Source organism: Tenrec ecaudatus, chromosome 13 (assembly GCF_050624435.1).
Source record: "Tenrec ecaudatus isolate mTenEca1 chromosome 13, mTenEca1.hap1, whole genome shotgun sequence".
In the NCBI taxonomy this organism is placed as follows: domain Eukaryota; kingdom Metazoa; phylum Chordata; class Mammalia; order Afrosoricida; family Tenrecidae; genus Tenrec; species Tenrec ecaudatus.
This window is the reverse complement of record NC_134542.1, coordinates 123,596,628-123,610,381: the sequence shown is the minus strand read 5'-3', so window position 1 is coordinate 123,610,381 and position 13,754 is coordinate 123,596,628. Positions and strand designations below refer to the sequence as shown.

The window sequence follows — 13,754 nt, the reverse complement described above, 5'->3', positions numbered from 1 at the left end:
CAATATGCTCATAGAAATGAAACAAAACCAAAGCATTCTAGTATTGTTTGAGATTCCATGAGGGTGATTCTGCTTCGCTGTGATCCATTGTAAACAAGGTAGAACTGAGTTACTATTTTAAAGGTTGAGACCTCTGAGAATTCACTAAACCTGAATTCCAAGGCATCCTGGGTGAGTTTGAATAACCAGTCATTTGATTAGCAGTTCAGTGCTGTAAGAACCTCTCCCAACCTTGACTCCTGTGACCCCATTTTAGAACTTTAAAAATGTTGTCCAAGTCTCTTTCATGCTAGAAGTATGTAACCTCTTTCTACCCCACAGTTGATTTTGCCCCTTCAGTGTGTTATCCAATGCCAATATCCTCTTCTCAGAAAGTGCCCTTTGTTCCTTGCCCCAATCTAAATCTTTAGAACACCTTGTATGGTTAAAAAAGTGCCAAGAAGGCACGTCTCCAGGCTGTTACAAAATCCACACTCAGGGTCTTTGTTGAAAACTAAGGGTAGTGCACCACCTAGCCCAGGCCCTCAGAAGCCAGTCTTCCAAGGCAGTCTACCCTGCACTTCCCAAGGAGTCAGACCTTCCCCTACCTGTCAAACCCTTGCAGGAAGCAAGTGACCGATTAACACCTGCAGAATCAAAAGAACCAGGCTTTGTCTCCTCTACACACCCATAGCGAAAATCCTCAGAACATCCCTTTTGGTCTTGAAAGAGGCACTAACAGTGACCCATAAGACCAATCCTTTGTAGTTTTGTCCCTTACTCCATTCTCTCCTGCCTCCCAAAGTTAGGAAAAGATGAATGCTTATCTCACCCTCTGTAAACCACTCCCTAAAAGGAATGCTGAGGCCTCAACCCCTCCCTGCTTACCCACTGAAAATAATGTAATACCCTCCTTACTGCCAAACCAGCTTCAGTTTTGTCCTTATAAACTCAGCCTAAGTATCATTTTGGGCCTCTGGGAGTTTCTGAGACTTGAAACCTCCCAAAGGCCCCCAGGTAGAATGAAGACGCCCAATTTGTACATAAATGGCATTATAGTGGCTATTAATTTCTGATGACACACAATGCAATATATCCAAAATATGCAAGACAAGCCTTGCCCCCTTTCCTCAAAGAAGCATTTTTTTCCAAATTAGTTCTGTTTGTTTGCAACGACCCATATCGACACTGCACGCCACAGAACAATCTTACTGCAGGGCATGCATCGACTACCAAGTATAATGGAGGAAGAGGTACATTCAGCAAAGAAAAGATAGACCACTTGTACATGCTTAAATGACATCACTTATGCACATCAAAACACTGCACCAACTAACCAGGCCGTGAGGACAATGTTCCTAAATAGAGCAGCCAGAGCACAGAAAAGACCACAAGACCAGCCCCACTATGACACATGACACCCCTCATGACCCATAGCGCAACACGGAACAACACCAGAGACACAATGTGGGAACTGCACCCAATAGGATCCCACCACACCACACAAAACACTAAGGGGGTGCAACAGAACAGCAAGGAAATGGCGTGGCAAGATCCGCAGGGAATGCTGAAGGTGGACTTTGGGGCCAGGGTGTAGTGCTCAAATAATTCTTGAACTACAAGCTTTTCTTTCTTGTGTTTTGTTTTGTTTGTTTTTTTGTCATTGGTTTCTTGTTATGTGTATTGTTGCTTGGTTTTGCTCTGTCTTGTTTTTGTGCATGTTATTATCTCTGCAGGTCTAAGTAAGATAGGGTGGGAGAACAATCTGGAGGAGAAAACAATGGGACCAACAGTTCCGGGGGACATGGGAGAGGAGGAGGTGGGAGGAAAGGTAGTGGTGTTAACCCAGGGAGAAGGGAACAAGTGATAAAAATCAGTGGTTGAGAGGGTATGGGAGGCCTGGTAGGGCATGATCAAGGGTAATGTAACCAAGAGGAATTGCTGAAACACTGGTGGGGACTGAACATGATAGTGAGACAGGAGGAAATTCAAAGGAAAGAGATAAAAGAGCAGGGAGGAAAAGTGAATTTATAGAGGTCTAGATAAGGACATGTATATATGCAAATATATTTACATATGAGGATGGGGAAATAGATCTATGTGCATACATTTATAGGTTTAGTATTAAGGTAACAGACGGATAATGGGCCTCCACTCAAGTACTCCCTCAATGCAATACTTTCTTCTATTAAATTGGTATTCTATAATGTTCACGTTCCCGACACAAATGCTGAAGACCAAGTGGGTGACTAAGCAAGTGTGGTGAAGAAAGCTGATGGTGCCCGGCTATCAAAAGAGATAGTGTCTGGGGTCTTAAAGGCTTGAAGGTAAACAAGCGGCCTTCTAGCTCAGAAGCAACAAAGCCCACATGGAAGAAGCACACCAGCCGGTGTGACCATGAGGTGTCAAAGGGATCAGGTATCAGGCCTCATCACAACAAAAAAATCTTACCATAGTGAATGAGAAGAGTGCGCAGTGGAGACCCAAAGCCCATTTGTAGGCCATTGGACATCCCCTTATAGAAGGGTCTCTTGGAGGAGACGTCCCAGTCAGGGTGTGATGTAGCTATGATTAAAAATACAACTTCCCTCTAGTTCCTAAATCATTCCTCCCCCGCCCCACTCCCACACTGTCATGTTGCCAATTCTACCTTGCAAGTCTGGCTATACGAGAGGATGTACACTGGTACAGATGGGAACTGGAAACACAGGGAATCCAGGGCCCATGATCCCTTCAGGCCCAGTGGTGTGAGTGGCGATCCTGGGAGAGTAGAGGGAGGATGGGTTAAAAAGGGAGAAACAATGATAAGCATCTACATGCTTGTTCCACTGGGGGACGGACAACAGAAAAGTGGGTGAAGGGATACATTGGCCAGGGCGAGATATGACAAAATAATTTATATATTATCAAGGGTGCATGAGGGAGCAGGGAGTGAAGAGGAGGGAAAATGAGGGGCTTAGGTAGAGCAAATGTTTTGAGAATGATGAGGGCAATGAATGTACAAATGTGCCTTACACAATTGATGTCTATGTATGGATTGTGATAAGAGTTGTATGAGCACCTAATAAAATCATTAAAAAACAAAAACACTGCATCAGGAGCAAGACCACAATTTGGGAAACAATTTTTATCAATGACACATTGGACAAAGGTCTAATTATGAAAATATAAAAACTGTGCATCTCAATAATGAGACCCCATCAAGAAATGGGAAAAAAGGTATAAACAGACAATTCACCAAAACAGTTGAGTAACACAAGATAAAATGCTCACAATCATTAGCCTTCAGGGAGATGCAAATTAGAACACAATAGCACCTTACTCCCACAGTGCCAGCCCAAATCAAAGAAACAGAAAACAAATAATGGGGAAGACATGGAGCGATGGGAACACATATGAACTGCTGTCGGACTTATAAATACACAAAGCCACTGTGGAAAATGATATGGGGTTACGTAAATAACCAGAAATTGAAATTCCATATGATCCAACAATACCACTATTAGGCTTCATGGATTATATATGTGTGTGTATATATATATCAATAACAAATTAAAAGATAAAATTCAATATAAAAAAGATTAGAAAGTACAATAGATTTAAAATGAGTCAAAAAGGAACTCAGAGGGTAAAGGGTTATAATTTAATCTAACGGCATCTAAAACAATTCACTTTCCAGTGCATTCTACATGATACAGCAAAGACATTCACATTCTTGGTCTAGAGTGAGAGTAGATTTTCTTCAGTTCCTTTAAGAGTTAAAGTACATTAACATGGATCAAAAGGGACATCAAATGTAAAATCAGATTTGTCTTGATATCAATGTGTATACACACACAGGATTAGTCTTATCAAGATTTCCTAGGCTCTATATTCATGAATTCCTGCAGGATACCCAGTGTAGTCATACAATGAGGAAGACATTTTGTTCAACCCAACCCTCATATCCAATTAGTGAATCACTGCTTAACTTATGGGCTTTGTAAAACAAAACACAATTCGATGCCAGAAGTCACTAAATGCATATGTATCTCCACAACCACTGTACTCATGGTTTCTCTGTTGTACTCTATTATCTATTGTCACTTGACTCCCTTCTGGCTAAAGGCCGTCCCACCACAACTACATTAGTTAGGATCCCAGTGGTGTTTAATGACACGAGAAGCCAGAGAAGGCCTATACAAAGTCACTATATACACAGAGCTTTCCATCTGCAGGAGATCACTGGTATGTGACATAACTCCCTAGAGACAGCTTTCCCACCTTGATGGAATTTAGAACTTTTTCATTTTTCTGTATTTCTTTTTGTCAAGAAAACTTAGAAACACAGGTAAAAATCATTAGAGTTACATTGTAACTGTCCTACATATAATCGATGACACCTGAGCTCTGTTTTTTAATAAATTATAATTTAAAATTTTAGAGTAAATTGATTTTACATTCAACAATTCATACATTGATTGCAGTTCCCAAGATATACCAGCACTCTTCCCACTTCCGCCTCTCCGTTTTCCCCTCATAATTATTCATCCTTTCCTGTCCCTTCTTGCTTTCAAGAGTTTTATCCATTAGCAAATGCTGTCCTTTTGATTTTGTACACTTGGTAATTTTGTGGTGTACCCCTCGATTGTTATTCTTCCCCTCCATGCCTGTATGTTTTTTGGCTGAAAGGAGAGTCAGAGGAGGAAGTCCAATTCCAGGAGTGAAGCTGCTAAATGCCATTGTGGGGATTGCAAGTGTCCATCAGAGCAGTAAGCCTAGTCTATGATTTGGGGTTTTGTTCCACTTTGCGCTCCCTCTCTCCTCAGGTCCCTCTTTTGTGATCCTTTTCAAGTAATTAGTGGTAGCTGGGCACCATCTAGTTCTCCTGGTCTCAAGATTGTGGAGGCTGAGGTTTGCTGTGGTCCATTCATCTGGACTAATTGTTCTCAATCGTCTACTTCCTTCATTCTTATTTTCTGTTACTATTGTTCTGTCTGGGGGATGGGGGGTTAAAAAGAGCATTAAGGTGGACATCTGGGTGGGCACTCTACTGCTTGGTATAGCTGTGATCCAGAAACAGGAGATCGAGCTCTTTCAGGCACTGGAAGCTGGAAGAGAAATGAGGTGCCTATGTGCCCTGGGAAGGTCTGGATGCTCCTCTCCCCCTCACCACAATGGTGGGTCGTCAATAGAAGGACAGCAATTCAGAAACTGAGTAGCCACATTTTAAGTCACAATCGTTTGGTCCCCCACTAAAGCCCGGGCCAAACCATATTGCCTTTTCCTGTGCTGAAAGCTTTGTTACACTTACACCATTGAAAGGTTTTCTCATTAAGAATTTTCTCATGTTAAATGATACCTGAATTCCAGATATGATTTCCCACATTTATGTAGTGCAAAAGGCATCTTTCCTGTGTGAAATGTCTGATGTGCTGTGAAGCATAGTTTCTGGCTGAAAGCTTTACCACGTTTACCACACACATGTGCTTTTGCCCCAGTATGAGTTGGCTGATGAATAGTGAGTTCATTCTTCAAGATAAAGGTGTTCCCACATTAACCATATATATGGGGTTTCATTCCTGTGTGAAATTTCTGATGCGCCGTAAGGGATCTGTCTCAGCTGAAAGCTTTACCACACTCACCCCTTTTTTAAGGTTATTCTCCGGTATGAATTTTCTGATGAACAGTGAGAACATCCTTCCTGATAAAGGCTTTACCACACTCAGAACATACATGGGGTTTTTCTCCAGTATGAATTCGCTGATGAGCAGTGAGAACATCCTTCCTGATAAAGGCTTTACCACACTCAGCACATACGTGGGGTTTCTCTCCAGTATGAATTCGCTGATGAGCAGTGAGACTATTCTTCCTGATAAAGGCTTTTCCACAGTCACCGCATACATAGGGTTTCTCTCCAGTATGAATTCGTCGATGAAAAATGAGTTCATTCTTTGTGATAAAAGCTTTTCCACATTCACCACATACATGGGGTTTATCCCCAGTATGAGTTCGCTTATAAACAGTGAGGTCAGTCTTTGAGATAAAGGCTTTTCCACATTCACCACATACATGGGGTTTCTTTCCTGTGTGAAATGCCTGATGTGCTATAAGGGATCTCTTTGAGCTGAAAGCTTTACCACACTCACTGCATACATAAGGTTTTTCTCCAGTATGATTTCGCTGATGAGTAGTGAGTTCCTTCTTTGTGATAAAGGCTTTTCCACATTCACCACATACATGGGGTTTCTCTCCAGTATGAGTTCGCTGATGAGCAGTGAGAACAGTCTTCCAGCTAAAGGCTTTTCCACATTCACCACATACGTGGGGTTTCATTCCTGTGTGAAATGTCTGATGTGCTATAAGGGATTTTTTACAGCTTAAGGCTTTACCACACACACCGCATACATAACGTTTTTCTCCAGTATGACTTTGATGATGAGCAGTGAGACCATCCTTTCTGCTAAAGGCTTTACCACACTCAGCACATACATGGGGTTTCTCTCCAGTATGAATTCGCTGATGAACAGTGAGAGCAATCTTCCAGCTAAAGGCTTTTCCACATTCACCACATATATGGGGTTTCTCTCCAGTATGAGTTCGCTGATGAATAGTGAGAGCATGCTTCTTGATAAAGGCTTTCCCACATTCACCGCATACATGGGGTTTCTTTCTTGTGTGAAATGTCTGCTGTGCTGTAAGGCATTGCTTCCGGCTGAAAGCTTTACCACAATTACCACGTACATGGGCTTTCTCTCCACTATGAGTTCGCTGATGAGCACTGAGATCACTGTTCCTGGTGAAGCCTTTCCCACATTCACTGCATACACAGGGCATCCCTGCCACATGAGTTTTCTGATGTTCCTGGAGGTATGATTTACTGTGACAAGCTTTGCCGCATTCCAAGCATGTATATGGTTTTTGTCCTTTATGAGCTGTCGACAATGTGCAGTGAGTTTGAACACTTTGTCGAATTCCTGCCCACACTGACTGCATTCATAGGTCTTATCTTGTACAACCTCACAGAGGAACCACTCCTTGATGAAGTTTTTCCCACATTTATTACCTATGCCTGGTTTCTCAACTTTGTCAGGTTCCTGATGCTGAATGCTTTGTGACTTCATCCTACTGGATTTTTCACACACAGAGAATTTCACTTCAGTGCCAAATTGGTCTTCTTCAACAATCAAAAAAGTTTTTTCATCTCCATTGAGCACAATTAACTTCTTAATTTGGCTACTACTCTTTTGATTTAAGACTGGAATGATTAAATCTGGTTTGACTGATTTTTCATGTATGCCAAATATCTCATAATTTTCCTTTAGAGGAAAATTGTTTTTGTGCTGATGAAGAATATTTTCCAACGTATTAAATGTATAGAACTGTTTGGTTCTGTCGATGTTCCTTCCATGTTGTGACTGATCCAGCAAATGATCATCAACTTTTGGGATCTCTATAAAAGAACAGAACATTGAAACTCTTCATTATTTTCATTTACAATGCAACCTTGAAAACACCCCTTGATTGATACAAGGTAGCTCTTTAGTGACAGCACTCTTAATGAATGCAAATAAAACACTATGCTTAATGTTTCTTGGACAATGGTGGAAATAAAATTGTGTAAACAATACAAATGGTAAAAGCAATGACTGTAGAAACCAGATTGAATGTGAAAATAATGAATGAACATTGATTTGGTAATTGCTTAAATAGGACCATGAAAATATACTAAGAATGTAAATATATGCAAGACACTGAGACCCAAAGATGACAGGGATAATAAGACCTACTAATTTCAACTGCTAGAGGTCAGTTGTATTCTATCAATCTTCAATGAAAGACAACTCAGTACTACACAACGTTGGGAACGTGAAAAATGCAGAATGTTCCATTTTTACAGCTATTTATGAAAGGCGTTATGGTACACAAACATATTCCTTATGCTTATGGAGCCTGTATTCTAGTATAGTCCTGTGGTGGCTTTCATGCTGCTGTGATTACGGACGCAATGCCATCCGGTATTTCAAATACAAGCAGGGTCACCCATGGTGCACAGGGATTAGTGGAATCTCCAGAAATTCAGACTGGGAAGAGAACCTGTTGATCTACTTTTGGAACAAGAGCACCTCAGGTTTTAACTTCCTTACGTACAGACAGCAGCAATGATGTGAATGCAGCAATGCTCTGGGACCTTCAGTGTGTGACAAGGCATGACTGAAAATGAGAATAGCTGCAAGCATCCACTAATAATTGACAGGTGGATGTACGAACTACTATCAAGAAAAATTTGGAACCAATAGTGTAAATTAAATAAATGGAAATCTAATCTCAAAAGACTTAGAGGAGTATTTCGCAAAACTTCTAGGCAAAGTAAGGTCTCACATTCAAAGAAGTACACAATTTAATGTACTATCTGACACTTACTGTGGATGTGATAAGGTTTTTTGCTCACGCACCTGAAAAACTGCACTATGGCTTTTTTCTAGTACAGACCACAGTTTTCTCCTTGTTCTAATTGGGAGAAAGCTTCTGTGGAGACAACTAGATAACCAGCTGATGAGAAATTACAGAACCTCAGACACCAAAATTAAGCTTAAGTTTGTGAAGTCTGCAAAATGTTTTATTTATGGGATAATAATGCTCAAAGCAACAAAGTATAGGGTGTTCTCTCAAGGGTAGAAGACTGTACCACTAACCTAGCACCATAACAAGAATGCAATGAGAATCGCCCTCTTTGAGAAAACCAAATTATATGCAAAGATTTTAACACTTAAGGTAGTATTCTCCTCACCAATGGAAACCAGGTTGCGATAGTTCTCCAACATCACTTCCTGATATAATGTCTTCTGAGCAGGGTTCAGGAGCTGCCATTCCTCCAAGGTGAACTTTACAGCCACATCATTGAATGTCAGCGATTCCTGTAGTTAGAGTAGTCTGTTTAATACAGTATTTTCTGGTTGAAGATTTAAAAACATATCTTACAGTAATAAAAACTATTCTATGACAGTGCATTCAACAATGTGTGGTAAACTGAAGATTTGATACAGAGTATTTGACTTTATTTTTAAATTTCAACTATAGCATGGAAAACAAGCCTTATTTAGAGAAAGATCTCCATGGTTCTGAGATACAAATGTTTTGAAATACATTTTCTCCATGCCAAATAATGTGGGTGTGTGTTTCCCACCCTAAACGCCCCCTCCTAGCCCAAACACACTCCATTAAGGAGCAGCCTTAAAGAAGCTATCACAGTAGAAGAATCATTTCTGGGTCTGGCTACTTCACTATGCCTGAAGGTTATCTGTAGATGAGAGCAATGAGGTACTAGTCAAGCCACCATAAACATAGTAAACTCCTGGGCATGGCTCAGGGTGGGGATAGGGGGTTTGAGGTCAACTAACACTAGGTCCAGATGGTGACTTGCCTCCTTGTTTACTATATTACCTGCTTATGACATTATCCATCAACTATGTATATGTTTAACTGTGTGACATGTATGCCTTATCAATGATTTCTAAGCTACATTATATATATCCATTGAAAAATATACACCCATTTGTCTTCAGCGATCCTATCATGGAGGTGTGCAGTCAATGATAAGATTTTTTGTTCTTTGATGCCTGGTAACTGATCCCTTTGGGACCACTCGATCACACAGGCTGGTGTGTTCTTCCATGTGGACTTTGTTGCTTCGGAGCTAGATGGCCGCTTGTTTATCTTCAAGCCTTTAAGACCCCAGTCACTATCTCTTTTGATAGCCAGGCACCATCAACTTTCTTCACCACATTTGCTTGTTCACCCACTTTGGCTCCAGCCGTTGTGTCGGGAGAGTGAGCATCATAGAGTTCCAATTTAATAAAAGAAGGTATTCATGCATTGAGGGAGTGTTTGAGTAGAGGCCCCAGGTCCTTCCGCCACCTTAATACTTGACCAATAAATATAGACACATAGATCTATTTCCCCATCCTCCTATATATATTTGCATGTACATGTCTTTGTCTAGACCTCCATGAATGCCCTTTGACTCCTAGCTCTTTCCTCCATCTCCCTTGACTTTCCTCCTGCCCTACTACCATGCTTCATCGTCACCTGGGCTAGAGTATACCTCTTCTCTAAGCAACCTTACCCTTGATCATTTCCCACCAGGCCTGCCACTCCCCCTTCTCTACCATTTGGGGTCCCATGGTTTTCCCTTGTCCCTGGGTTTGTTAACACCACTTCCTTACCCCCACTACCCCCCCACCCCAAGTCCCCCCAGAACTGTCGGTCCCGTTGTTTTTCCTCCAGATAGTTCATCCAGCCTGTCCTATTCAGACAGACCTGTGGAGTCACTAACATGCACGAAAACTAGACAGAGGAAATCAAAGCAACAGTATACAACCTGACAACAAAACAACAAAAACAAACCACTGACAACAACAGAACAAAACAGTTCACAAGAGAAAAGCTTGTAGTTAGTTCAGGGATCGTTTGCTGGCCCTTAGGAGTGTTTTCCAGTCCAGTCTGTTGGGGCACCACACCCTGGCCCCAAAGTCCACTTTCAGCATTCCCTGGGGACCTTGCCACTCCATTCCCTTGCTGTTCTGCTGCACTCCCCCAGTGATTTGCCTCGGTGTGCTGGGATCAGGTCAGGTGCAATTCCCACACTGTGTCTCCGGTGCTGTCCCCTGTATCGCCCTTAGTCACTGAGGGGCATCATGTCTCACAGTGGGGCCAGCCATGTTGTTCTCTCTGTGGACTGGCTGCTCTACTCAGGAACATCATCCTCACGGCCTGGTGGGCCAGGCTGTGCTCCACTCTCTCCTCCTGCCCCTTCATCTGCTCCCGTGTGCTCTGATCAAATATGTCCATCTCCCAGAGCTGCAGAGTCAATGTCGTCCTTTGGAACAAATTCTTTTCGGGGGAGGGGCAGGAATCCACTTAATTTATGGTGCTGGGGCCAGCCTCCCAGACCTCTCCACCGGCTCCCTCCTCCACGCCGGGATATTGCAAGCAAATGTGGTGAAGAAAGCTGATGGTTCCCGGCTATCAAAAGAGATAGTGTCTGGGGTCTTAAAGGCTTGAAAGTGAACAAGCGGCCATCTAGCTCAGAAGCAAATAAGCCCACATGGAAGAAGCACACCGGCCAGTGCGATCACAAGGTGCCCAAGGGACCAAGTATAAGGCATCATGTAAAAAAAAAAGATATAAGTGTGTGTATGTATGTGTATATATGTGTATATGTATATGTATATATATATATATAAATATATCATATTAAATGACTGGGGAAGCACAGAGTGGAGACCCAAGGCCCAAGTGTCCGCCAATGGAGATCCCCTCATAGAGGGGTTTAGGAGAGGAGATGGGTTAATTAGGGTGTGAGGTAGTATCGATGAAGAACACAGCTTTCCCCCAGATCCTGGATGCTTCTTCCCCCCAACTACCATGATCCGAATTCTACCTTGCAGGGCTGGATAGGACAGAGGCTGTACACTGGTACATATGAGGGCTGGAGGTACAGGGAATCCAGGGTGGATGATACCTTCAGGACCAAGGGTGTGAAGGACGATGCTGGGAGAGTGGAGGGTGAGTGGGTTGGAAAGGGGGAACTGATTACAAGGATCCACATGTGACCTCTTCCCTGGGAGAGGGACAGCAGAGAAGGGGGGAAGGGAGACTCCGGATAGGGCAAGATATGACAAAATAACGATGTATAAATTACCAAGGGCACATGAGGGAGTGGGGAATGGGGAGGGAGGGGGGGGGAAAAATAGGACCTGATGCAAGGGGCTTAAGTGGAGAGCAAATGCCTTGAGAATGATTGGGGCAGGGAATGTATGGATGTGCTTTATACAATTGATGTATGTATATGTATGGATTGTGGTAAGAGTTGTATGAGTCCCTAATAAAATGTAAAAGAAGAAAAGAGAAAAAAATGATTAGGGCAAAGACTGTGCAGATGTGCTTTATACAACTGATGTATGTATATGTATGAACTGTGAAAATAATTGTATGAGCCCCAATAAATTGTTATAAAAAAAAGAAATATATATTCACTCTCTCAAGTCCTGTGCACTGCTGTCAGTGTCTATTTAATATTTCCCACAATCATTGTCACTCCTGTGGACCGCTGAGTGCTGGGGACACTCATACCCCAATAATAATGTACCTACTCATACAATTAGAATTTTGAGTAGCAGTGAAAGGATCTGAAAGAGCTAGAAGTAGTACTCAATACATAAAACGACACCAGTTTATATTGACAAACAAGTTTGCAGTACGCTGGGAAATGGAATCAGGAGTCTTAGCATTGTTACCATTATGCAAGGCTCTGAACCTTCCGTGGCAATAGCTATCAGGCTTAGTTTATAGGTGGGAGGTCAAACATACCTCAGATCTTCTTACACAAGTCATTCCACCTACACCACTCTTTGTCTCTCTTCTGGATGTGATAATCCGTTTCTATGGCCACACAAAGCTCATAGATGAAAGTGGTTCATTGATGAAATAGGACAATTCAGGATCAGGACCAAGAAGCAATAGATCAGGACCAAGATCAGAAAGCTCATAGACAAAATCTTTGACCTGCCATATTTCATCACATGCTCTCCAATGGGCCCCTCCTAGTTCTGTTGCCATTGGCTCGACCTCTGGAGCCCTCCTAGTCTTGCCTGGGCACAGAAGGTGCAAGGTTGGCCAAAGAAGCCATCATATCAAGAGCGAGAGGGAGGGAGAGAGAGAACTGCCTGCCAGCATGGTTGAGAAGAAACAGTGAGACATTGGCCTGTCACCTGACCTGTTGATTTGGTTTTGTTGCCATGGAGCCAGAGTTCAGAATGAATCCATGGGTTGCCAGTTTCCAGAAATGCATGAGCCATGTCCTTGATATCCCTGCAACTAGGAGGCACACATGTGACCTGATTTGAGAGTTTCCTCCACTCTAGGAACCAACAGCCTGCTGGGGGACCTTTCAATGTGGGTCCCTCAGCCCCTGCAACCTATTCTCTGACCGGATACTACAACTTCACCTTGTAGTGAAGTGGACTGTTGTCTGACCTAATGATCTGGTTCATCAGCCTTTGGAAACACATCCATGAGGACAAACCTCCAGGCTGACACCTCACTTATAGATTTGAGACTCACCAGTCTCCACATCCTGCAGACTTATTTACTTGACGGCTATTTGGTTTTGTGAGATGCTGGAGGGCAAATCATAGAATATCTTGAACCTCTACCTCATAGGGACTGGTCTACTGCTGCTCCTGCACAATGAACTGTAATAATCAGGGGTCAAGAGTTGTATCAATGGAGATAATGACCAGGGCAGAGGGACATAGTGACAGAGCCAAAGATGACAGGTCCAGAAAGCGCTTTTAAGGCAAGATAGTGGGACAGGCAGGTTAGATCAAGAGAAGGAGATCCCCAAGGGGATGAGAGGAGCCTACACAGATAGAATTGAGAAATGAGCCTACCTTTAGGGCAAAATGTCTGAGAGGGACAGACAGAACAGGCCTGCCCTGAAGAAGAGCAGATTTGCCTACATGATTCTTCAATATGAATCCTAATATGTAGCCTTATTGATTCTCATACCAAGTTATATTCTGCTACTTAATAAAACTTGTACCTGTGACCCTGGAATGTAATTTGTACATGGCCACTGCAACAATTAATGAGCTGAGAAGGAGAGGACTGTGGGAGAGATAACTGGTGTCAGAAGTGCAAAAGTACTGGAGGGTATCAGTATATTTAAGTTCTGCCTCGCATGAATCAGGGCTGAGGCTGAGGGTTGACTCTGTCCTACAACTATAGTTTGA

At 42.6% G+C, this 13,754-nt stretch overlaps 1 protein-coding gene across 1 annotated transcript in view; it reads right to left on the bottom strand.

Annotated features, from left to right (window-relative positions):
- Positions 1–3,117: 3,117 nt before the first annotated feature.
- LOC142424693 (uncharacterized) overlaps positions 3,118–13,754 on the bottom strand; it is a 31,623-nt gene continuing 20,986 nt past the window's right edge. The window contains 2 exon segments of the mRNA XM_075530085.1: positions 3,118–7,411; positions 8,750–8,876. Coding sequence (XP_075386200.1) covers positions 5,578–6,954 — 1,377 coding nt within the window. The 5' untranslated portion in view covers positions 6,955–7,411; positions 8,750–8,876 and the 3' untranslated portion in view covers positions 3,118–5,577.